Source organism: Scophthalmus maximus, chromosome 11 (genome assembly GCF_022379125.1).
Source record: "Scophthalmus maximus strain ysfricsl-2021 chromosome 11, ASM2237912v1, whole genome shotgun sequence".
NCBI lineage: Eukaryota > Metazoa > Chordata > Actinopteri > Pleuronectiformes > Scophthalmidae > Scophthalmus > Scophthalmus maximus.
In genome coordinates, this window is record NC_061525.1 from 11658078 (window position 1) to 11684327 (window position 26250).

Sequence of the window (26250 nt, forward strand, 5' to 3'; positions counted from 1 at the left end):
ACTAAATAGGGAAACAGATTCTTTGAATAGCGGTCGGGCTACAGCTCGTTGTTCTGATTGGCCCCAGACTAACTGGGCTGCCCCTCAGTTGGATCCCATTAAGCAGAACATAAGACAGTGATTGGATGAGGCTTTGGGAAGACATGTTCTCCTTGATTAGCTAATTCCATTCTGACTAACCATCCCAATCCTGTTAGTAATGGCAGGATTAGAGCTGCTGTTCCATCGAGGAGCACGTTCGCCGGGCCACTAACCATCACCCTCCAGAACTCACAACTCACCCATGTGCTAAAGCTCTTGGACAACTTTAGGCAGATTCTTTAGCGAGGAGCTACGAGCTGCATTAATGCTAGTTTAATTTATTCTCAGCTTTTAAAAATCTTCCTGTAGTATCTAGAATTCTAAATTTGCAAATGAAATGACTAAAGTCCTGCTGATGAACCCACTGGTGCCGTTAATAACGCTCTGAATAGGCTCAGTGCAAATGTCCAGTAAGAGTATTGATGTACATTATACTGTATGTTGGCTGAAGAATAAACAAACAAGAAATTCCAGTACAGAAATACCAAACATAAACAGAATTTGAAGTTTAATTCAGGAACAGTGTCGCCATTCATGTAAAAATAATGTTTGTAAAAATCCTCTGTGTAAATCTTTAAATAAAGTTGACAGTTAACTAATGATAAACTAGGATCTTAACTAAGATTAAGAGCTGTATCTGTATCTCTATCTATATCTATATATAGATATAGATATAGACACAACATACTTTCTACAATCAGTATGTACTGTGGAACCGGGACACCGAGTACACTTTAACGAAGGATGCGACCAAGTGGCATCATGGGAAGAGTAGGACAAAGTGCTCTTGGGGTTGAGTTGGAAAAAAACCTTCACTGCGTCGTTTTTTAAATCTGTCTCTAAAAAGTATTTAGGGACTTCCCATACTAGAGAAATATTTATTTAATCATCTGATACTTACTCACTCACTCACTCGCAGCTCAGGAGACAGAGCGGGTCATCCACTGAGCAGCAGGTCGGTGGTTTGATCCCCAGCTCCTGCAGCCAGCTCGCCAGTGTCCTTGGGAAAGACAATGAAACCCTGAACTGCAACAGACGGCTGTTTCGTGAACTCAGTTCAGTAGCATTCGCTGTATCCTGTGAATGCTAGAAGAAGAAGCTGTGTCAATGGATCAATGTGACTTAGATTGTAAAGTGCTTTGTGTGGTTGAAATTATAAAAAGCTCCATAGGAATTAAGTTATTTTACGCAAAGGTCAAAACAAAAATAAACTTCAATAAATCCCATGAGAACAAAGATGATATAAGGTAGACGCACTTTAATTCTAAAACAGAAGCTGCACCATCAGTAGCGGCACACAATTATATGTACACATATACACTCACACACATTTACCTAAATCTGTTATATAAAATATATAATCTGACAATGTACCTTTTAATTCCTCTTCAGAGCTCATTGAGTTACTGTGCGAGAGACTCTGGAGCCGAAGCAGACAGAGCGGTAAGTCTCATCCACTCGTCGGGTGGGATGCAAATGCCCAGGCCAGCGTTTACTTCATTTTTACAGCATGTCAATAAAAAGGTTCTGTACCCTTTGGAAAAATAATATTCTAAAAGCAATCTACAGCAAATTCACTTGAACAGGTTTGTCTGTGTTGTAATTGAGAAAATTACACGTTTGAAACCAATTCCTTTACAGTGAGATGTACACACCCTCTAGGATTTGTAATATATAAAAGATATTAAGCATTAAAAATTCCACATTTAAAAACTTACAATAAATAATATATGCAGGCATTTTCATTAAGATAAAATTTCATAATTGCAATCTACAGTCAATAAAAAGACAATATATTTTCCTTTATGAAACGTCCCTTGATCTTCCAAAATGCTAAAATGGATTCTTGGCATCTGATTGATTGATTGGTTGATTGAAAACTTCCAGTCAGTCAGTCAGTCAGTGTTGTGTAAGAAACATCAGGGAGGAAGAGGAGGGATGCTTCCTCCACGTTTGCCCTGATGGAGTGTGAGGTCCTATTGAGAGTCGGGGATCAACGATCCGACTGAGCGACCCGTCGGTTCACACCTCAGCGGTTTGATCCTGTTAAAGAGTTCAGAGCATGTTCATGATGAAGTTGTACATCTGGGTGAGCACCACAAAGTGAACTGGCAGACAGGAACGGCGGTCCTGGGTCGCAGGGTCGCAAGTCAGCCAGGAGAGGGCGTTGTACTGCTCCAAAACAAATCTGTTGTATGGAATGGAAAAACAGCAGGGTTAATATACGTCCTGTCACTGTCTATATTTAAAAACACAGTTCTCACAGTGTACAGACTCTTCTGATGTGCGAGCGGTGTACCTGAGCACATCGGAGGTGTGGTTCGAGTCCAACGGGTGGGAGTGTTTACTGTGCAGAAGCTCGTCTGATTGGACAGAAGACACGTGCAGGTGCAGAGAGGCCTGGGAAAAGAAACACGGAGATGGAGAATTATAACCAGGTCTTAAGATCCATCTGTAGTACAATCTCCAGTCTACCAACTACTTTCTTTGATATACAATCCTGCTACAGAGAGTAAATAAATATCTGTAATTGTCTTATCACTGGTACCAAATACAAGTCTTTGGGTTTTGACTATTGTCTCTAACACAACTGTCTAATTTGGCTTTAGGAAAGTGTAATTGATATTTCTCAGTATGTTTCTGAAACTATATATATATATAACTATATATATATAAAATTCTAGTGTACCTTGAGGAAGAGTGGGCACTGGTTCTGGGCTTGAGGGCAGGCCGACCAGAACCAGTCAGGCAGTGGTCCGGCCTTCGCTGTTGAGACAAAGTAGCCCAGAGCCATCGGCTGCTGCAGGATGTTCAGAGCCTCCTCGTGTGATTCCATACGATCTGCACTCTGACCCTTCAAGACAACATTCACGAAATTAATGAACTGAGCCAGAACTTGGTTTCTGCAACAAGGGTCTGTTTTTATGATTTTTTTATATCCGGCTTATGAATGAACTGACGTTGTACTGGTGTCTTAGTAGAACTGAGCACAGAAACAGTCACAGTGAGGTTACGACACAGTGAGTCCAGGGTGAGCACAAATCTTTTCTTTACTCAGAAGCAGCTTCCTTGTTATTTGAGCACATTCAAGTATTTTTATTCAAATAATGTGATGTGTGTGATTCAATCTTGTTGCATTCTGCTCCACCTTAGGCTCAAAGTGTCACATCAACATCCTGAAGTTGCTTTTTCTCAGTAGGTGATGGAAGAATATAAAATAAATATGACATTTATATGACACTAATGTTAAGATCTGACCTCTTTATCAATCTGAGGGTAAAAAACAAACATTTAATTAAAAAAAGAAAAGTCACAGTTTTGTGACAATTATAAGAGGTTATGTGTTCTTCATTATAGCAGGCATCCAGGTCAATAATCTATAAAAGAAAAGAAAAGGTGACCGACCTTGCTTCCATCTCCCCCCTGGTGGTAGTGGGAGCCTGGAGAGTGAACTGGGGAGGTCGTGGGGGAGTTGGGCAGGATGTTGATGAGGTCTGGATCCACCATGTCGTTGTCGAACAGGTCGAAGATGCCCATTCCATCAGATCCGTCTGCAAAGAGAAAACGTTCAGAGAACTCGGGGTTGGACTGTGGATCAACTTGAGCAGCATTCAAACAGTCAGGAGTCATTCTCTCTGGATGATTATCAACGTGACGATGATGCAGTTCACCGTCAACACGTACCAGGATTTATGGGATTGAAGTTGATGTCGATGGGCTCTGAAGTGTTGGTGTTGACCTGCACCATGGCCGAGGTGGGGAACACCAGGATGTGTGTGCAGGACGTGTCCTGAGGAGTGCTCAGCTGCGATGTTTGCATGTTCAGTGTGGTGCTGCGGCCGAACACCGAACCTGTCGAGACAGAGTCTGGGAAGACGAGACGGGAGAAGAGACTAGACGATCAACAACCCTGAACTGTGCTTTATTACAGTCTGAATAACCTCATTACTATTTTATCTCACCTGGCATGATGACAAAGGAACCCTGGGGCTCCATGGCAACCAGACAGGCGCTAAGGATGCTGGGAGTATCAGCAGCGGAGATGCCACACAACCTACATGTCTCCTTCAGACGCTTACTGAGGGATTGTAAGTTCCTTCTGCTCAGCAGAATACTCCAGTCTAAAGCATGGACAAGAGGAGAGCTCATAAGTCTACGATCATGCATGTAACTGAGTGAACTGCACACTTGGAAAACACTGCAGCAGAGTGTGTGTGTGTGTGTGTGTGTGTGTGTGTGTGTGTGTGTGTGTGTGTGTGTGTACGTGTGTGTGTACGTGTGTGTGTACGTGTGTGTGTGTACCTCTCAGCTCGCCGTGGCCCATCCTTCCAAGCCGTCCAATGACCACTCTCCATGGCAGCGATGTCACCTGCACCAGGCCGAGACACCACTCCCACAGCTTCTGTAAACCCAGTCGTCTGGCTGAGCCCTTTTTCCTGCGAGCCCTGACACAACAACATACGTAGTTTAAATACAGACACGATCCCATGGCGCTAGTGCATGGATTTTTTCTCCTGTTCGCGAGTGCACGTACCTGTTGGGAACATCGACACTAATGATGCAGGTCTCCAGCAGCTCTCCGTGTTGGTCGGTGCAGGAGGCCAGCAGCCAGCGCTGGTCGTGGGAGAGACAGTAGCCGACAAACAGGATGTTGTACTTCTGGGACGCTTCGCCAAAAGTTTCCCCGAGCTCCGTCTGCTTGTCTTTCACAGGAGCCAGAATGAAGGGCGGTGTGTACAGACGCAGACACTCTGGCCTCTGTGCAAAGGAAAAAAAAAAAAACTGTTAGTTTAAAAGAGAGAGGACCCAACAAAAAGATGTCAAACTGCGTTGGTCAGCAACCTGTACCAAGCGTCGCAGCAGTTTCATTTGAGCAGTTACCTCTGGGTTCTTCAGCGCCATGTCAATAGCCAGACCGGGGCCGAAGCCCGTCAGAGCCTTGAAGTTGGTGGAGTTTGGAAGAGGCCGACGACACTGTGTGAACACCGAGAAGGCCAGGGACTTGAGGTGCTGACCATAGAGACGGCGCTCCCCGCTGCGCACCGGCTGCAGCAGATACTGGCATGGAACAATCTGAGAAGAAGAAAAAATTATGATAAGTGATGCTCATCTGCAACTTTTGAGTACATATTGTTTTCAGGCTCGAGTTACAGGTTTTACATCTTTTCATCAAATGTACAGCGCCATGGAGAGAATCTCAACGGGTTGTGCGTCATTTGTTATGAATAAGTACCAAAGGATAGATAATGATATTAATTCTGCCATATTCTGCACATTGGCACATTTACACCTCCACACCTCGTGTGTTTCTAAATTCCCTCTGGCATGTTGATGCAATCTCGTGTCACTATATCACAGGTGTGGCAGTCGCCGCCTCTATTAGAGTCTGATAATGAGTCCCCTGCTCCTCCTCGCCCTGCGCCTCCTGGTGAGACGCTCTGTTGTAACTACAGTGAGGTGATTAGTTAAAAGTACAGATGACATTCAGCACCACTCAGCAGCAGATTTATCTTAGAGAATGAACTTCACCCGTTCATCTGATAATACTGACAGACTTCGCGGCATCCACTTTCACTTCTTTCAAATCCTCTTCAACTCAAATATTATCTCTCAACCTCAGACGGGCCCAGGGGATGGAAACGAGAATTTGTCAAATCATCACAAAGCTATCGGAGCAGTACCTGCACTGAGACGGCGTTTCGGATGTGAGCAGGCAGGAACTGGAGCATCTCCATGTAGCAACGCAGCAGGCCCAGTGTGTAGGTGCTGGAGTGGACCTCTCGGTCTGCGTCTTCATAGCTGAAGGGGTCGACGATGTACACCACGATGGCGGGCGGGTAAGACACGGCGTGGGACTCTCCGTCCGTTGGCTTACCCACTTTGTCTCTCTCCATTGTGCTGTGAAGAGAAGTTCTCAGTCAATAAATCATCTAAAGTGTTCATATTATTGTACACACTGACTGTATGACAAACTCCATTATTTTTGATCAATAGAAAAACAATCTGAAACCGTTTTGATAATCATTGAAGTCAATTTTCTTATTTAAAGCTTTCAGATACTTAAAAGTATATGCTGCTTTTCCTTGTTGTTTGTTAAATTGAATGTTTTGGGGTTTTGGACTTGGTTGATCTGTTTTATCGTCATTAACTGTTAATCGAGAAAATAATCTGTAGATTAAAATCACAATTGAAAATAATTTGTAGCTGCAACCCAAGTCGTTTTCATTTGAATACACAGCGCACACACTATATACATATAACATAATACATATATATAATCAACTTTCTTGATCGACCAATAGGATGTGGTATTCAGATCAGATACACTTCATGTGTGCAAATTTACCAGCAGCTTGAGGATTGTTCTCACTAAAAGATCTTAAAATAGATTCTAAAAAATATTAATAAACATATTTGGTCAGTGAATAATCATAAAAAACTATGTATAACAACACACAAATGGACAAGTGTGTGCTGCTGAGAAAAAAGCCTGAATTCTGCAATGCCATGAATCAATAGTTGAGTTTTATTATTGTTGTCAAGTCATCGCGAACTGTTCTGCCAACACGTTACCACTATGAACACGTTTCTATATTTGAAGGTGCTTCTCTGTGCTGCTTTCCTCAGCACCAACACAACTCGTGTTTTTTGCACAGATATTCAACGTTTCCTCAAACTTTATTTCCATGGCATTGACAAGACAGAACAGATGTACATGAGTGATACTTTTTTTTTCTTAAAAAAAAAAGCTTTAAAAAAAAAAAAACATTTCGTCAGCAGATACAAAGCAGAAGTAACCTACCTCTCTGGCGGCTCTGTGGACCCTTGAGGCTGGTTGGCAGAGGGTCCATTTTCAGCCGGCCCCCCTGCACCCTGTGGGTTGGACTGGGGTCCATTCTGAGATATGCTGCCCTGCAAGCCTGCTGTTCCAAACGGCGTGTAGGAGCTTGGCTTGGCCGAGGCCATTCCCCCGATAGTCTGGGGGCCTGAGGAGGAGGAGGGAGGGGTGCTGTTGACCTGGGCAGGCTGGGCAGAGCTGGTGCTGGTAGTGTTGGTGCTCTGGGGTCCTGAGGAGGTGCTGGAAGAGCTGGAGGTCTGGGAGGAGGAGGAGGAGGAGGCCACGGTGGGGCAACGCTGGGACAACAGCGAGCTGTCCAAAGACTGCTCTGACAGGTAGGGAGCTGAACAAGGACGCAAAGTAGGGGGGAAAAAAAGGACACATTTTTGTTTTCACAAACCATTAGACAACACTTACTTTGGATTGTTTGTGTTATGAGAAAACATCTTACCTAGATCATAGCGGCATACTTGAGCAAAGAGTTTGAGCTTATTAAAGGCTTCATTGTTTCCGTCTCTGGAAGCCATCTTGAGGAACCAGTCACTAAGGGGCTGTTCTGTCATGCTCCTGCCTTCTGTGGTGCCGACCTTCATAACGCCCTCTGGGTGACTCTTACAGATGGGCCTGTGTTGCCCAAGCTGGCAAGCCTGTCGAGAAAAAAGGAGTGAGTGAGAAACTGAAACAGTGCGAATCATTTCCTTCAAGCGTGAAACTGTTTTTGTGGGCATGTCAGTACAAGAAGGGTGAGTTTTATAAAAGAGCCAGGTGCGTACCTCATACATAGCACTGAGATCTTTGAAGAAGGTCTTAGCCCCGCGGAGCAGAGCCCCATTATCTGGGCAGATGACGACATATCCCACATCTCTCTGGGAGCCAAAAGGATCCAGGAGAAGCTTCTCCCAGTAAGGCAAGCCAAACGGAGACAGCACCACAAAGTCATACTCATAACCGACCAAAAACGTTGGGATGGGCAGAGGCTCAGGAGACTCGTCTGTGCCTGTGGTGAAAAGAGGACAAAGGTTCCTCTTGGGCTCTCATAACAACAAAGGATCAAACACCACAATTTTCTAAAACCAATCTCTAATCAGTTGGACATCAGACTAGAGAACGCACCATATGATCCCCTCCCAGCCATCTTGTGGAACTGTTGCCAGGTTAGTGGCCCCTGAACGCCCCAGGAGCGAACACTTCTCTTTTTCTGGATGGTGTCCTGCAGCACAGGCTGGAGGGACAACAACACCCGCAGGACGTCCTGAGAGAACAACTTGCTCATATCTGCTGCTGTAAAAAGGAAAAACAAAGAGAAAGTAAAATTTAGGTTCATTTAGTTGGAGATTTGGAATGAATAAAGGCAAAATCCGCTTGTAGTAGTAAGATGTAGTAAAACATGAAGTCCTACATTTGCATTTTGGCCACTGATGAAGACAGGTGCTTTTCACTAGTGTTTCATCCACTTTTCCTCCTGACATATTGTCCATGAACTGCCTGCCATGCTCCAGCGCCATGTAACAGTCATTATAACAGTCTCTCTCTCCGACCCTCACGAATGAGCTGGGGGCGGAGCTGGGCTTGGGGTACTCCACGCCTGCCATCGGCGCGAATGGGTTGGTGCACTGGTCCTGCAGCAGCAGGATTAGCTCATCTGGAGGCTTCTCCTTTAGGCTGCCAGCCTTGTGGGTTGTGGACGCTCGGAGCTCTTCGAAACACCGCTCCGTGTCCCGACTCGAGTCCGAGCCCCGTCCCACCACATCCAGTTCATCCTCTAGAAAGAGGCCAGCTGACTGCCCAAAGCGCCGGTTGGTGACGGCACTGAAGCCACAAGTGCAGGGGTACTGGGCCTCGCCGTTGTCCTTTAGGTACACCCCTACATCTGATCCTCGGATGTTCATGTTGCAGACGCACACGCAGCAGCTGTCGAAGTTGCAGTCCTTGTAGAGGTTCATGACCGACTCAGAGAGAATGAGGGTGACGTAGAGGCTGTGCGCCTCGGGAATGGAGGGTACGGTGGCCGGCTCCACGGAGCTGAGGGGTCGGCAGGTGGAGGGCGTGGAGGCTGGAGAGTAAAGGTCGGAGTTGTCATACTTGAGCGAGCCCTGGACGCTGGATGGGCCACGGGGAGTCCGCGGCGTGCGTGGCGTGCGAGGCGTGGGCACGGAGAAGCGTGGTGTGGCTGGAGAGGGCAGGATGCCTGTTGTGCCACTGTTACTGGGAGGAGCACTGCTGGACATGAAGGGTGTGTGGGTCTGAGGGGTGTAGGTCTGGCTGTAGTCTGGCTCCACACTGGGCACATTACTGTCACAGAGAAATGAAACAGATTTTAGATCCTGAAGGTTTTCAAATATTTTCTAATTTCAAAAACACCATGCCAACATTTTTTTCTTTTCCAGTTGCCCCTGATCTAAAACGTACCTATTCAACTAGAATTTCATTATGATGTGAGAAAAATATCATACAACTTTTTCTACTTTTACAATTAATATTTTCATTATCATGACACCATTTTCAACACATGGTTTTAACTTATTCAGCATTATGAATGGTTCAGCGCTTTACCCGTCTTTGGTCAGGACGTTGACATTTGACACTGGGGGTATCAATTCCATTTTGCCCAGGGTCCAGCTGCGTGTGTACACACAGTCTTCAGGCAGCTTGATAGGCAGCAGACACTGGCTGGGGAGGGTCTTCAGAGGGGCGTACATGGAACAGCCGATGAACGAATGATAGGGTTCCGGCTTGTACACAAAGGAAAAGTCCTGAAAGACGAGACGACAGTCATTAATTAAGGCAAAGAACAAATTAAAACAGCGAAACATAATTGATGCAAAGAAATGTGTCCTACCTTTATTTCAGATGGCTTTGGGCTGCAGAATCCCTCCTCCACCTCCATCTTGAAGTGAATGTTGAGCTGGCTGCCGTCCAACAGGGTGAGGCCCGCCCCTGCTTCCAGGCTATCCTTGCTCCCAGAGTTCATGGGGGAGTAACCCTGCTGCTCCAGGGAGGGCGGGGTAGGAAACATCTTGTGCAGGTCTGCTGGGCCTAGAGAGATAAGACATTGTTAACTCTCTTGAAACAACATGTGTATTAAATTAGCATGTACGAGTGACGATTAACTGATTCTTTTTCCCCTTACTTATGCAAGACAGGGGGTCCAATGTGGCCGCTTTAGTGTCTTTACAGCCAAACTTGTCCTCCGCTCCAGCTCCAGCTCTTTTGGATCCAGGCTGTGCAGACGGTGAAAGAAAAACTAATTATATACTCAACACATTTTTGTATTTAAGTGTTTGAACAAGCTTTTCAGGCTCACATCAGCAGTGAGTTCACAACTGAAATGTAAGAACAACTTTTGGACACAGATGCACTTACCGCCAGCTCGTCTTCATCCGAGTTGAAGATTTTATCCAGGTCGCTGTAGGACACGGCCAAGTCATTCTCATGGATGAGGCTGGTCGAGGCGGAGGGTTTGTTGCCCGATGGACCCTGACCATCTGCCCCGCAAGACAAATTGGGGGAGAGGCCTTGAAAAGGACTGCAAACTCAGAACATTTTATCTATTCAAATTTCAAAACCTGTGAGACAATCGGACAAAAGCAGAGCATTCTCACCATCTGCAGTTCCATTTCCTTCGTCCGCCTGGGTTATAAATGAGAAAATAATCACAGGAATTAAAGGGAAAACTGCCACCATTTGTACTTGCATACACGACTGAGGTTGTTGAACTTGTAAATGTCTTGTTAAATGTCCTGAATTTTATGTCAGTCAACTTTCTGTCACAGTAACGTTACATCCAAATGTGGAATTTGGTATTATATCTAAGACATATACTGACAGTTAAAAACTAAAAGAACTTAAACACGTAATTTAAGTTGAAGAAATATACAGTCTGAAATCTGCAAAATTAGTCTGAAGTCAACATCAGACTGATGGAGTAAAGAAACAAACTGATACCTGACATTTCTATATATGCCACTAAAGCACTGAGGTTCAGTACCAGACCTAAATACTGGCATTCATGATTTGATTCATGGCAACTCCTATGGAGCAAAGGGGTTTCCGACATGAAACAACCTTTCAACCTTGTAAATAAAAGCCCAGAGAGTGTCAGGACAATATATAACTGTTTCCATTCAAACACACACGCTGAAATCCCAGGTTCATGCTGCTACTTTGCCAGAGAAGGAAAGGAGTTCACACAATAAACCCGGTTCTCAACCCCTGCATTCAACCCTCAAGAACACACCTTGTGTTTGTTATTGCCCTCTCTCTCAGCTCCAGCCTTGTCCTTCTTCTCGGTGAAGGTGAACTCTTCGTCTCCCTCTTCGAAGGCGTAAGGGTCTGGCTCCTCACTGTGCTCTTCGTCTCCTGTCGAGGGGGCAAGATGGCTGTTTCTCCTCTGGGCATAAGCCTTGACCAGCTCTTGAGACACCTTCAGGGGCTGCATGGAGCCTGACATCAACCTGCGAGGAGAGAAATTGTGCAGAAATGCTCAGGCGGAAGAAGGCATGCTGATTAAGTAAACAGCTGAATTTGTTTTAATGCTGGTGAGGATGAATAATCAGATTCTTACTCAGTAACAGAAACTACACTTTCTGCTCCTCCGCCTCCTCCGGAATCATCTCGGATTTTATCCACAGGCAGCAGAGGTGTCAGGAAGTTGGAGGCCTTCTTCCTGGGCAGGTTGAAATACTTCCAAGGGTTGTGGGTGGAGTCTTCATTGGGGTTGATGGCTGAACCTACAAAGACGGTAGGTTCCAAGGATTCGTTGTAGCTGGGGGGGAAGGGCAGAGGCATTGGCATGGTCTCCAGCTGAGGCTCCTCAGATGAGCCCTTCTGTGGAAGCAGACATGGCTCCACCGACGGTGGGTAGAACGGTTGGTGGATGGGCGTGGATGAGCTCTTGATGCCACCTGGAGTCATGTCACCTTCGCCGTGATCGCAGGGGTGTGGGCTGAGAGGAGGGGGAGGTGGGGAGCCAACATGGTCTGCAGGGGGGCCGTGTGTGTGTAGCGTAGGGGCTTTGGAGGGCACCGTGTCCACATGGTGCAGACTGGGATATGAGCCCTCCTCCTGTGATCTCAGACAAAGCCTCTGGGTCTGTGGCTCCAGGGACTGCTCCTCACACACAGAGTTGCGGTGGTGAAAAGGCGTCTGCGGCCTCTTCTGCTGCTTCTCCCCCTTCTCCAGCTTCTCGCCCAGCTTGTGCTTCGGCGCCGGCTGGACGGGCTGGCCCAATGAAGGCGGGTGTCCTGAGGTGCTGCTGGATCGCTGTTTCTGATTCTTATGTCTACATGACAAACAAATAATACTTATGTTATATTTTCTTTAAATTGTTAACAAAGAACAAAGATGAATGTATTCCACTAGGGCTGTAACTAACGGTTATTTTCGTGATCAATTAGTTGTTTTGGTCCATTAAATGTCATAAAAATGTTGATTGTGTTGTTCCCCAAACCCCAACATAATGATTTTTTTCCACAAATCAAAGATATTCAGTTAACTGTCATAGACGAGCAAAGAAACAAGAAACATTTATATTTAAGAAGCTGAAAATAAATATTTTTTTTAGAATAAAAACTACTTAAAGCAATTAATCAATTATCAAAATAATTGCAGAAAAATGTAATAGTAGATTATTAACCAATTCATTGTTGCAGCTCGACATTCCACATACCTTGAGCAATTGCAATGGGGCCTTTGAGTTGACTCCACAAAATCCCAGAGTCCAGTTTTGTCAGACTCCTCCTCACAGGTCCCATTTGTCAAGGTAGTAAACTTCCTCCTAATAAAAATAAAACGGCAGATAGACATTTAAGCGATCAAGCATGACAGCACCTCTCTGTCGGGCAATGCTAATTTTGAAGAAGAGATGACGCTAAACATACTTGTGCCCTGTGCGGTTTATGTTATATTCCTGCCACACAGACCCCACCATCTGGCTGGCCAGCCTGCGAGGGATTTTACCCCCATGAAGACTGTTGTTGGAGCTGTAGCCATCAGATGCTGAGGACAATTTGAGCCACCTCTGGGCTGGCTGATAATCTATGAGGCAAGGCAAAGACAAATAGGTACAATACAGTTAATTTGTTTGCAGAATCTCGCAAAAAATAAAAGGTTGATGGGTGCCGTTTGATTCTGTTCAATGTAAAGCTGCAGTTCTTACCAGTCTGTGCCTCCTCTGGTGATGTTGGAGGAGTCAGAGTGACAGAGGACATGGCAGGATCTCTGTGGGCAGCATGGCCCTGCTGAGCACCACATAGGCTTCCTGAGGTGTTGGCCGAGCCCTGAGGGACCACAGCAGGGAGGTCCGATAGGGGGAGAAGCACCAGGCAGGAAGGGTACACCATCCTCACTCCCGCTGAAACCAAACACATTTTTTTTTTAAAGAGCACATAAAGTGCAAAGAAATAATGTGTTCCCTTTTTGGCAATGACACGGTTTTGCGGTTTTAATTTCTAAAACCAGCAATGATGGGATTCATTTATCATCATCAAAGCAAAATCGAGACTGTCTGGTTTAGTCCATGTTCTCTCTGATTTTACTATATAACAATATATCATATTTCATTAGCAACTGGATTACACAGAACATAAAACTTAGTTGTTGGATTATTTTGACCGAAAACTACTGCTGCAGCAAAATCTTTATTGCTTTATTCAGTAATTCTTTCCAACTAAGTGAGGTATTTTAATAATTAATCATAATAATATACACAATAACAATTGGCATAGGAAGGAAAAACTATTACACTTTCTTCATTTAAAATAACCCGAAAACCTTTTCACACAAAATCCATCTTTATATGAAAGGGAGAAGGCTGGTGTTTTATTGTCACAAAACCCCTTTAGAAGCAAAACTTATACTTTAACATTGAATCATATTATTTTTAAATGCAACTTCCTTGCTTGCATTCGGTCATCCCTCACCACATTGACAAAACATTACCAGGCCTTACCGACAAGGACCTCGACGGCCGCCAGGGAGTCGTCCTCCCAATCGGTATCCTCCATCTTGTCCTCTGGGACCTCCTTGGGATTGGGGCTGATGGGATAGAACTGCCTCCACTCTTCAATGAGCTTCTGAGTAGGGTGATCTGACATCTTAAAAGCCTGGCCGGTGAGGGTCCCGTTTAAGCCGTATGGGCTCAGGATGACTGGAAGGCAGAGAGGAACACAACAAGAACTGTAGGATGATGCAACTAATAAAACCCAATAAAAGAAAATTCATCAAGACAATAGACCAGTTCTATGCAAAACATCAAGCTGAAAAGATGTTGATCCTACCTTGCAAGGGGCCAGAGCTCTGCTGGGCGAGACTGAGGTGCTCCTCGCCCAGCCACTGAAGAGGCTGATGTTGAGCGATCTCCACACTTGTGCACACGTTGCTGTCGCCATGTACGAAGAAGGTGAATGCACAAGAGAGGTGCTCGCTGTGAGGTGAGTCAAAGATAAAAAAGAGGGATTGTTATGCTTAGAGGGGTTAGTGTAACCACATCATTACGTAAAAATAACAACAATACCACAAATCAGATGGTGCACATAATGCACAAACTCAAATTATCTCACAACATGCAGGCAAAAATAAACATGGGGGATTATTATAGCCCTTAAATGTTAAAACAATATCCATCTTTATTTTCTAGCTACTTCTGGGAGACCAGGTTGCTAAATGCACTAAAATAGTGCTTGTTGACATGGTTACTGTAAAACCACAGTGCACACTCAGCATTTTCCAAAGACTGCCATGTTTACCAGCCAGAGAGGGCCGACGACAGCGAGACCGCCCGACTCTTCTGTTAGAGGTTCTGCCTCAACACACGCTTGTAGACATTTTAATGTAAAAAAAAAGAAGAAAAAAAGAAGCTGAACGACACCAAGCAAGAAACAAACTGTTCGATGCAACAGCTGTTTTATACGCATGTAGCTGATAAAACTTCCATGAACCATTGACAAAGCTGCCAGGAGGAACTGAGCCAAGGGGCTCTGCATCAAGCACAAGTTAACTTGGAGTAACGTAGCCAAAAATCTGAGACACAAATTAGCTCGTCAGGGAACTCCAGGATTCCCCAGGCCCTTCAGTCAAGAGCAAGGCGGGGGTTCAAGAGGTAGGGAAATGTAGAGCAGAGGCCCGACTCTGAACCAGACAGGAATTTGTCTGCTGCTTAATGTTCACCTCAAGCTTGCATTTCCACAGTAAAAACAACAACAACGAAGACCAATTTTACCTTACAGATGGGAAAAAATGGGAGGTGCAGACATTAAGTGTTGCTCTATTACCTTAGAAAAAAGACTAAACAGAAATTACGCAACACTCTGGAAGACTGCTATATGCATTTCATAAGTGAAACCAGTAGGAAAATGTACCATGCTGATAATGTGATTAGAAAACTGTAATAATCCTGTCCTACTCAATTACATTATAGCAATTCAATTCAAAGAATCTAAATTGTCTGAGAACTTCAGGATCTCTGTGAACATTGATTTAATTGTAAATGCTTTATTATTTATCAGTTAAAACAGACCTCAGTGTATCTACTGTGCACAAAACCTTTATACACAAATCAGAGCTGCAGATGCTGCGTCAGAGTCAACAGTCTACTGTCATGTTTACACAGGCCAAGGAAAGCCGTGTGTATTTGTTCACGCCATTTCTCTTACTAGAAGATGACGTCTCATTCCAAGAAACCACTATCAGCTTATTACAACATAGCTGAAACAATACAGCTGCAAGCGCCATTTGTCCAGTGAATTTCCAAATGGGAATTTTAATGATTAAAGGACAGGAACTGTTAGGAAACAGTGTTTCCCTTAGGTTTACTGGTTGGGGGGCGGGGGGTTTAGGGTTAGGTCTTGTTAGGGTTAGGGTTCACAAATCATGTTAAGTTTCATCCACAATCTTTCATACAGGAATTAGGAGTAAGGTGAATAAGGAAAGAGACCCGAAATGACTTCTGCTTGACATTATATGTAAAATACAAAAAGAAAAATCTATTTGATATTTCGGGGGGGGGATAGGGAAACACTGGGAAAGTTCTGCTTCTAAGTTCTCATAACAATAGGGACATCTGTCCATGAGGCTTTCCCCACTGTGGTGCACGTATGCATAACACACGCAAGTCATCTGACCTTAACATGTCTTCACTGAGGTCTGTTAGATGGCTCTGCATGCAGTGCTGCGTGCATTTTTCAAAAACTGCTCCCAGACGATGTCACAGTAAATCCAGCTCTTTAAACATAGTGACAGCTGTACCAGCCAAGTCCACCCAATGCTGCAAATCTTGACCAATGCTCCAATATCCAACAGTGACTAATGTTAAGCCCTTCAGCACAACAAGTACAATTCATGACATCTTGTTCTACTGCCTTGTTTATCTTCTGCAACTGCGCTGCTTTTGAGTGTCACAAAAATATTTTTTTTCTTGAAGTACAGTTGGTTCAAAGTCTGAGACTACTTGAATGGGAAAAAAGTCTCCACTGCATGCTGGAAACCTTTTGTAGGTGACATGACCCAAGCTGACAACACTGCCATCTGGTTCCAGACTAGATTTTGATTTCTGAGCTCTGCAGATCAAATGTCAACCCACCAGCAGGTTCATGTTAAAATATTTCAGGCCATCTAGGCAGCACAGTCTCTTCCTTTTTATTGTAATAAACACCTACAGGAAGTGTTAAGATTGACTCACAGCGGCACTGACAAAGGTACAATCAGTGAAGATTAAAATCTGTCAGTGAGTGAGAAGAACATATCAGTGAAAACCACAGCAACAGATGGCCTGTATTATTGCACCACCGCAACAGGTAGAGGTAAAAGTAAATCTCGCAGACGTGAGTAGAGGCCCAGACAACTTGTGACCTGGCCATTAGTTGAGGGCCAGGTTTGATTTTAGAATTTATGGCAGGTCATATAACTTTGCTGACTGTTATTGGGAAGCAGGTCATACCTTTTATTAATGGTCTTCTCCTCCTTCTGGTACGGCTTGACAAACCACTTCCCAATGCGAACGAAGCCGCGGTTCATGAGACAGCGCTCCAGCAGGTTGTGGATGGCTTTGAACAGGAGCGTTCGACACTCGTAGGACAGGCCACTCTCCCACTCTCCATCCTCCTCGCCTGAAATCAAAAGGCACATCAAACTATTTACTTCTTTTGCCCAATCAAGAAAACTGAGTCATGTTATCTGTAAACGGTGGCGTGATTGATGGGGGGGGAAGGAAACTTCACTTGCTTATGAATTTAGAAACAGCTTGACACAAGTGGCCTATTGGAACAGATGAACTGATTTTGCTTATTGGTCAAGGACCAACATGATTATATATATATATATATATATATATATATATATATATATATATATAGACCCTTTCAGTGTTAAAATGATGAAATAAGACAGAGAAAATTCAGCATTTTCTACAGGTAGAGCCTGGTCAACAAAGTTTTCTCAAGAGCCACATTTCATAATGATTAAATGTTTACAACACAAAATTAAACCTTCCAACTATGCAGATTAACTGATGTGTGAAAATCTTGCTCTGCCAACCTCTGTAATAACCAAGCTGTTTTGTCTTAGAGTAACGCCCTAACATTTACAGTGTTTCCTCTAGGATTTTTTTAGGCATATATTATAAGGATTTTATGAAACGTCACTGGAGTGAATGAATCGGAAATTCACTCCAGTGACCGGGGCCAATTTAAAAGTGGGCGGTCACTGTTGAGCTCAATATCTGCTGTGCTTTATTATTTCTCACGTTACTCTAACTTATTTTGTCACAGTCAGGATCCTGTAGAATGATGACTCTGGTTTCCAGTGATCTGATTGGTCGGTAGTTTGACTGTTAATGGCTGTGATCTCTTATCTCGAACTTAACCTGCTCCGGAGCAGGTTAATCGTTGGGCATAAGTAACCGGGGTGGAGAAGACACGCAGCGACGTGGGACGGAAAACCCAGACCGTGTCCCAATTCAGGGGCCGCCTCAACCAACGAGTGGACCCTCCCCAGCCCAGGCTATCCCAGGATTCAATGTTCGCCGGTTTAGAAGGGAGATAATGGCGGCCAACGATAACGCAAATGGGGAATATACTTCTTTGTAAGTATCAGGCTTGAATAATATCTAAACTTAATGTGTAGCTAAAGGTACACTTGTTTCAAAAGCAGAGGGGCCTTAAAACTCTATTATTTCTGTTAAAAATATCTACGTGGTAAGTTATGTGACAGTCCTTGGAGCTGATGTATTTTACTGCTGCTCTGCTGCTTAAACCAGCTAAAAGGTCATGTGATAGAAAGATGGATAACTAAGAAAGGATATGTTGTGTTTGATAATCAGGAAGCAAATGTGGGCATCTGCATCTGTTTCCAAAAGTCTCTGTTTCTGCTTGTCCGGACTAGAACTTCAAACTAGAACAGTGCCTGTGGCATTTCCAAAGCCTCTGCAGCAGTGTGGGTGCTAGGCGTAAAGGCACCAAAAGTCACATGTTTTCAAAACCAACAGGTATTCGTGTGGATGTAGACTGAGACAGGAGACCTGGTCAGTAATGCAGCTTTCAGGGGGATTTGTTTACCATGCATGAATATTGACAAACTGGAGTGAAGCCTTTATCCAAAAATCAAGACTGTGTCAGGTGACTCTGATGCACAACAGCTTGTTTTAATGCCACCATACACACCTACACCGCTGAGGCTGAGAGCCAGTTTGACCACAAATCAGCCTGGCTAACATAACATATTATTATCATCAGACTTTAAGTCATTAAAACTGCATTACAGATCTTTGCCACAGCTTAGAAAAGTTTGAATTGCCATAAAAACACACAGTTTACATAAATTGACCATTTTTGCCTGCAGATCTCGGTCACCGCAGCAGCTGAATAGCATAAAAAGGTGCGGCAATAACAAAGCTCCGAACTACTGGGATTATATGAGAATACATTCCTTTATAATTTAGGGTAGATAAACAAATGTTGCTGCTTTTTGCCCACATGAGGGAAATATATATTTGAGCATTAATCAATTTTGTTATTGTGCAGAATACAGGGAGATGTGACAATCACTCACTTGAGAGCTCATTGTGGATAAGCTCAGCGAAACTGGGGTCATCCCCCCACCAGAAAAGCCAGAGTTCTCTGCGACCCGGGGTGTGGTGTCTTCTCCACACACTCAGCACATCAGCCGCCAAGCATCGGCTGAAGCTGCACAAGATAGGGTCCTCCTCGGTCACGGGGAACAGGATGGGCGACGAGGTGGGTCCTTGCCACACAAAACGCCTCCATTTGATTCCTGTCAAATCAGCCTGAGCGAGAGGGAGTAAAACAATGTGAGTTTACACACACACAGCATAGCTGCACAGCATTAAGCTAATCATCTGTTGTTGACTGCATAACTCAGCCAATGTGTTCCTTCCCGTGTGCATGCACGCGCACGCACACAGTAACAGGGAAGCTGGTGACTGCTTTTCCTGTCAACAAAGAAAATCACTTCCAATGAAAACACTGAATACTGGGGCTTGCTGACTCCTTGGAAAGTTTTGCAATACTTTATTTTTTTACATATGACCCCACAATCATGTCTGAAAACACAACTGTCAACTGCAGTAATTTACTCAGCACTTAGTAACAAGTGATGAGTAACCACTGTGCAAAATCAGATGAGTTGGTCTAATTCACAACCTTAAGTTCTAATCTGTAAAACATCTAATACTGCAGTTTCATTTGAAAGACAAAATGCGTTCACTGGGTCTTGGATCATTCGCCAGTCGGCCTGACCTACTACCGTCATGTCACTAACGTTGATGCTAGTTGAGTATTTTCAGTAACCAAAACACTGTAAACACCCGATCGTGACATATTCACGTGCAACTCTTCAACTACAGCGAACCTGCAGGACGCGTCTCTGTCGTGGAAGTGAGCGAGACCACGATCGTGCAAGTTGCAGGCCCGATGCCTGCTCGCCAATCTGCAACTGACGTTACAAAGCTTGTTGCCTGATTAGCCAAAATGGCTTTCTGGCCTCTCGGTGCCAGAGCTAACGCTCGCTAGCGCAGAGAGCGGCGCGTCTCACCAGGCAGAAGAGGTTGGAGTGGCAGTCCTCCAAGCTGGCCCCGTTGGGTACAAAGCACGAACTCATCCTTTCACTGCGTGGCCGTAACGTCGAAGTCCATTGTCTCAATCACCGTCGAGGGGCAATCGCTGCTCTGGTCAACTCGCTGGCGAGGCGACGTTCAGCTGTAGTTATTCCGTTAAAGCGCTGACCAACTTGCTAGCTGCGGCTAGCTGCGGCTAGTCAAGCAGACAACTTCTCACCGGCGCTAGCCGCCACTAGCCTGGCGGCTAAGTGAACGCGAGACGGGCAGCCCGATAGCGTCAACTGTAAGCGTCTAGCTACTGGATTCATCAATCCTATTTGAAATGTATTGTCTGATCCGGTTAGCCGCACGGCTGCTGCTACATCGCCTTAACACCACACAGCCGACGCTTACATGACCTGGATACACTAACGTTGATCGAAACACCCCAAAAAGTTGTATGCGCAGCGGAAAAAATACGAGCTTGAGAGCTAAAAAACTTCACCCCAATCGCTTAGTCCCCGGTGTGCTAGTGCTAATGCTAACGCCAAGCTAGCCGAACTGAAACAATTTCAAAGCAAAGGAACTCTCCCCTCCCCCTGGTCTCTGCTAGCCTGCTAGCACACGAGCTAACATACCAGAGCTCCAGCGCTAGCCTGTTAGCTACATAAAACAATTAGCTACGCCGCCCCGCTCCTCGCCAAAACCACCATAGTGCTCCGTCGTAGTGAAAACCACTCTCAGAACGGACGAAAGGGGCAAGTTAGCGCGGCTACTCGTCGGCTACTCCCTCTCTGCCTGATCCATGGGTCCTGCAGATTTCCATTATTTCAGTTCATGGATTGAATTCTTTAATGGCGGCCAGGAGGAGAACTCTGCCTCTCACCTCCTATTGGCCAATTTGTGGGGATGGGGGCGTCACCCAGCTTCAAGTAGCTCCATGACTTCACAGTTTACAAGATGAGAGCTGCGGTGCATCTGTCACACAAGTCAGTGGTCACTCCTCAGCGTTTCTGTTCACAAACATGTTTCACTGTGCAGCAGCTGCTGTGCGACTGACACTAAATATGTGGATTTGATTAGAAAACAAACAAACGCAAAACAACGACACAACAACATGTGTTTTTGCACATACAATTAATTGTTATAGTATGTGAATATCAACACGAGGGCACCTCTTTTGTCTGACTGGGGCTTTTGCGTTGCGCACTGAATTGCACTGCAGACATGAACTTATCTAGGTCAAGTTGTGCAGACAAAGATGGATACGTCACTGTTCCCAGCGGTATTTTTCATTAGGATAATGTGACTGTCACCTGCAGTGTGCATGAGCAACTTTTATCCTCCCTTATATTTGTGCAGTGCTAAAATTAGATTATTATTTTTTTTCAGGTTAATGATTGTTACATTCATAAATCACTCTCATTATTTTATGGGGGTTCATATCATTTCTCAACATGATGCGTTCAGGCGCACTTCAGCGCCATCCTGTCATTTCCAAACCAAACCACAGGGCGGAGACTCCACACAAGCAAATCCGCTTGCGCGTCCCTCCCCGAGAAGGCGGAGCGCCGGATGCGTCGACAAGATGTCAACAACATGCCGGAGTCTTCCAGAGGAGCGGACGCGGACACTGCAGTGAGGGAGAGACAACAAAGAGAGCCAGGAGGCCCGCCGTCTCAGAACGTCGTGTCTGCGATATCACAGTTCGCAGACGATAATCTAACACTCGTGCGGGTAGGAGCCTCCCCTGAACTGCGATTGACTGCTGATGCACGATGAGCATGAATGCGCAAAGAAAGTCACTTTATATGGACACAGACTTACCTGGAGGCACCTGCATCTACATTTAATCTTTCAGTTGCAGATTTATCGGTGAAAATGTATCACAAATCTGGGCTGGTCATCGCAAATAATCCTCCATATGTATCTGACATCTTGTCAGGCTTCTCCAGTTTGAGCCCAGTGGGTTTTGATACCCATATGTCACTGTCAACCCACAAGAGTTTGTCACTGTCAGTGTCTAGCTGTGTCCCTGATATCAGTGTCACCCTGTCAGCGCCATGGCCCTCACTGATCTCTTGTCTCTCACACAGAACATAAGCACTGGGCTGGCGATTGCTGGTGTTCTCGTAATAGCAAGGAGTATCAGGCTGGTAAGAGAAAGAGGCACACACTGGTTGATGAAATTGCATACGCAGATTAATCCAACAAGTGCACATTTTTGGGGATTCAATGTATTTCCTATTTCCATAATTAAAATAATTGCATCTCTACTTTATATCAGGCTTATTTAGACACTAATACTCTTCAATAAAGTGGAAACTGTCTAGATTTTGTGCAGACTAACAGTTGAGTAAGACCAAGAGGCCCCTTCCATTCACCAGGATGTTAAAGGATTGCATTTAACCCGCCATTCATTAAACCCTTTCTCTCGTTCCACCTCTTCAGATCACCAAATTTCAAGCTGCGTCCGAGATCCCGGCTCGTTTTATTGAGAGGAACGTCAGCCTTCGTGGGAAAGTTCATTCAATCACAGAGAAGGGACTGGAAGTGGAGCACGTCCCGATTTATCTGCCAGTCCTCTCGCCATTACTCTCAAAACACAAAGGTAAAGTGTAAAGTGGGGCGTCCTTTTAGTGAAATCATGATGGCATGTAGTCACATATATGACTCAGAACCAGTGCTTTATGTTTGATAAGGTTCTTCAGAAGAATAACTCTTTAGGAGTCGGAACAATGAAAATGTCCACGTCTGTGCCCAAAACTCAAAAATCTCACTTCCTGCCTCTCTCGTCGGTTCAACAGTGTGATCATTTACAACAGCTGCACCTTTTGTTCTAGTTACACTAAAATGTCATTGTGACTTTTTATTTTTTAACTTAGTAAAGCCAGGCTCAGATGCACTTTATCATCTTGTCACAAGCAAGAGTGACAGGTAAGCTTGTTAGCTGTCATATTAAATCACTGAGCAATAAAATCAGGAGGCTTATGCGTCATGTGGACTGCTCCATCAGCAACTTTGGTGTGAAGGTCTCACGTGAACAGACCAGTGTCCTCTAGCAATTTCCAATATTGCCTTTATCCCACTTGACCTTTCAAATTATTTGATTTACACAAAAACAATTAGCTTATTTTTCATAGAAGTTCTTTGTCATAATTTGTGGTTTACCACACATAATATTGATCAATCATATTTAGAGTGGGATTGAACTTTATACCCTGACAATTATTTGGGTGCTAAATACAAGTTTAAAAAAACTGTCATGGACCAAAATCTTGAATTTAGTTTCTTGTCAGTTTAGTAATCTTTGCTAAGCTTACAGTGTCATTTGATTTCATAATTCCTGATTTAAAGCATATTTCTTTTTTCAAGTTTTGACAATTTTAGTCTAGTTGAAGTTATTGTACAGCTGCATGTTTTATTTTCAATTATTTTCTAACCAGGAAGTGTCTTTTACAAGAGGGACCTGGTCAAAATGGCAACGCAAAATTGTAATTCAATTTACAACAAACACAACAAAACAGGGTCTAATAGACATGAGATCAAACTTGACCACTACAATTGCAGTTCCCCATAAAACATTTCATAATATGATTGTGAAAAAATGGGAAAAAGAAAATGCAGGATTTATTTGTATTCAACAGTGTGCATTAGACCACTTTGGCCATGGATCACTTACTGTATAACTTATGTTTTCATTTAAAACATATGGTAACTGTCCTTTCATGTCCTCTTCAGTTGTGTCCACGTCTTTTTTGCTGGTGCGTCTTGCCGGAGTGGAGCTGACCCCAGAGGGGAGGGTATGGCTGCAGAACAACCTGGCTCCTGCTCAAACAGTCTGGCTAAAACTGATCAGCCGCCAGGATGACACCCTACAATGTTTGGTGTCTCAAAGCAGGGTGAGGCATCCAGAAACTCCGACAAAGGAGAGAAATTATCAATCATCCAGTGACCATCTGAAAAGATAACTGCATGTGTCATAATTGAATCGTATGTCTTCTGTGTTTTCTCTCCTGTCCAGCAGGGGTGGATGTGGAGCTACTGTATGAACGATGAGGTCCTCAAGCTCGGTCTGGCTCGCACTGCGCCCATCGCTGTCCTGCCTGACTCTCGCTTCTACTGGCGTCTCCACAAACGGCTGCACAGGGCAGAGGTCAAAGCTGAGAGGAAGGGGCAAGGTCTGTGGAAGAAGGACAGCCTATGGGAAAGAGCCTCCAAGGCCACCAGGGACAGTGCTTTATTCAGACTGATGAGGAGGATCTTTAAAAGGACTTGACTAATCGAATCCAAGGCAGAATCCAAAAGAGTTTGTAGTCTTTAAGTTCTGAAGTAATCAAAACCTGACATCAGTCATTATAATTTTTGGACACGTTTAATGGAGTTCCTCTTCTGTACATAAAGTGTAAAAAGGGTGTTATGGCTTTTTTTTCAGTAAGAACAATGGTAACATCTTTCACTCACGATACACTTCTCAGGCGATAAAAACAGTTACATTTGTTACATTTACATTCATGACATCTGTAACAAAAGAAGTATATGCTTCGACTGTGTTTCACCATCTTTCATAGTTTGATTTTTAAAATGGTTATTCGAAACCCTGTCACAAGTCCTGATACTAATCCCTCAGCTTTCACTTACCCCCTTAACGCACAGCTAAGAACAGCCCTCGTGCTGTGTGTGTGTGTGTGTGTGTGTGTGTGTGTGTGTGTGCGTGTGTGCGTGTGTGCGTGTGTGTGTGCGTGCGTGTGTGTGTGTGTGTGTGCGTGGGACACCCCACTAAACACAAGATGGGGGCGGGGTATGTTAATGGTGTTCAAAATGGAGAGGGGGGGTCCACTTGTCCCTCTCTGAAATCACTGTTGCTATAGAAACAGCAAATGGGAAATACAAAGGAGAAAACTCTATATTGACCGTCCCAAACCCCATGGGAGCATTATATGCAGTCTGTGTGTGTGTCTGTGCGGAGGGGTCTTTAAGTGCCAATGACTAGGGCTAGGTGTAATGTGTCCAAGACATTAGAGTATTCTATCACTGAAATACAAGAGAAAGGTGACCAAACCTGTAAAATGTGATATATATGATTATATAAATTCCTATAAACCCTTGGTGGAATAAATAATGTGTTAATCAACACTTATGCTAATTTGAATTTATTATAATCAAGTTTTAAACCCAAATGACATATTTTTCCCTTGTGTGGTGTTGGTTTATATTCATGCTCCATCCAAGCAAGGCAAAGGAGGAGGCCCTGCAAATGAGGCCAGCCTGATGTGTGTCCTGTGGGGTGCAGGGTGAGGGGGTCTCTTGTGCAGGGAGAGGTAATACTGAAGCAGTCAATCCAGTGGGCACAAGGAGATTAGTGCAGAGAGGGGAGGAGGGTCACAAGGGGAGAAGGGGATTTTGGGTCTGAGCACAAAAGCAGGAGAGGAGGAGTCACAGTTGAAGGGAAAGGGGGTGAAGGAAAGGAGGAGAGGGGGGGTTGATGAATCAGCTAGTCTCCCTTTTGTTGTGCAAATGTCAGTGGCGACTGTTACTGCCTCATGGCTCGTGATTGGTGGGCTGGTTTAAATTGTAAGGTGCGTTTCAGGCTCATGGCTGTTGCAGCCAGACTTTGAACTGTCACTGAGGGAGGAGTTGGAGGGAAAGCACGGTGGAGGCAGAATAAAGTTTCTTTAGGCAGTGGTTCACTGAGGTGGTTTAAACATTTTAGTTGACTCTTAAGTTGCATCTAGCTGCATAAAAAAAATGATGATGATTTTATGTTTGTGTAGGTATGGATTTCTATTAATAATCCTTCGAGTGGAATTATATAAATGGGCGTCAATGTAGGGAATGGTTACTTGCCATACTTTATAATTTACATTTCTCACCATGTAATAGAGATGATATATCTGGGACGCTGGCTTGATAGTTCCTTTAAGGACAGGGAATCTGATCCGATCAGAGAGTAGAGAGGGTCAGTCCCCTGATGAGTACATAGAGGTCATAGGTACAGGTCATCACACAGTGCATGGGTATCGATGGTTGGGTGTGTATATGGGCCTGTTAAACAAGAAATTCAACAAGAGTGACTGGTTAAATTCAACATAAGTATTCTGGTTTATACACACCCCCTTTGTCCAGATTTAATATGAATGATTAATGATTTAAAGGAGCAAGAACATCGTTCAAACATTCAAATAGAAAACCTGCTTGCCGCTGCTTCGTCATCTTTGCCTCTAGGCAAAAATTATTAACAAATAATCATGATGTCAAACACAGTATAGTTAACATCTGATCC

The 26250-nt window shown here is 44.3% G+C and overlaps 2 protein-coding genes across 4 annotated transcripts; one reads left to right on the forward strand and one right to left on the reverse strand.

Annotated features, from left to right (window-relative positions):
• Positions 1–1324: 1324 nt before the first annotated feature.
• LOC118299081 (mediator of RNA polymerase II transcription subunit 13-like) lies at positions 1325–21431 on the reverse strand. Its single transcript, XM_035622482.2, has 30 exons — positions 19964–21431; positions 18962–19196; positions 16854–17022; positions 14197–14342; positions 13869–14066; positions 13077–13271; positions 12799–12955; positions 12588–12695; positions 11484–12200; positions 11157–11373; positions 10522–10549; positions 10283–10404; positions 10050–10140; positions 9759–9955; positions 9473–9672; positions 8319–9211; positions 8033–8200; positions 7693–7916; positions 7371–7566; positions 6884–7262; positions 5763–5979; positions 4963–5154; positions 4616–4839; positions 4384–4526; positions 4044–4202; positions 3766–3948; positions 3487–3632; positions 2771–2935; positions 2381–2481; positions 1325–2269 (listed from the first exon to the last, which is right to left on the reverse strand). Exons 1-30 carry the CDS (start codon positions 20027–20029, stop codon positions 2137–2139), a joined length of 6369 nt encoding a protein of 2122 aa, XP_035478375.2. The 5' UTR covers positions 20030–21431; the 3' UTR covers positions 1325–2136.
• Positions 17798–25101, forward strand: c18h3orf33 (c18h3orf33 homolog (H. sapiens)). 3 transcript variants are annotated; one of them, XM_035622485.2, is made up of 7 exons: positions 17798–17996; positions 18934–19146; positions 21481–21704; positions 22064–22123; positions 22419–22578; positions 23709–23869; positions 23995–25101. In XM_035622485.2, exons 3-7 carry the CDS (start codon positions 21543–21545, stop codon positions 24244–24246), a joined length of 795 nt encoding a protein of 264 aa, XP_035478378.1. In that variant the 5' UTR covers positions 17798–17996; positions 18934–19146; positions 21481–21542; the 3' UTR covers positions 24247–25101. The 3 variants fall into 3 exon arrangements, with proteins under 3 accessions (XP_035478378.1, XP_035478376.1, XP_035478377.1); XM_035622483.2 differs by lacking the exon at positions 17798–17996 and having other exon boundaries at positions 19020–19146; positions 21438–21704; XM_035622484.2 differs by lacking the exon at positions 17798–17996 and having other exon boundaries at positions 19083–19220.
• Positions 25102–26250: the final 1149 nt, after the last annotated feature.

Coding starts and splice junctions, on each gene's coding strand:
- LOC118299081 (XM_035622482.2), bottom strand. CDS start 20,029: ATGAGTTCGTGCTTTGTACCCAACGGGGCCAGCTTGGAGGACTGCCAC. Junction 9,673..9,758: donor CAAAGCCATCTGAAATAAAG/GTAGGACACATT, acceptor CTCGTCTTTCAG/GACTTTTCCTTTGTGTACAA. Junction 3,633..3,765: donor CTTCAATCCCATAAATCCTG/GTACGTGTTGAC, acceptor TTCTCTTTGCAG/ACGGATCTGATGGAATGGGC.
- c18h3orf33 (XM_035622483.2), top strand. Junction 22,124..22,418: donor TAGCAAGGAGTATCAGGCTG/GTAAGAGAAAGA, acceptor CCACCTCTTCAG/ATCACCAAATTTCAAGCTGC. Junction 23,870..23,994: donor GTTTGGTGTCTCAAAGCAGG/GTGAGGCATCCA, acceptor CCTGTCCAGCAG/GGGTGGATGTGGAGCTACTG.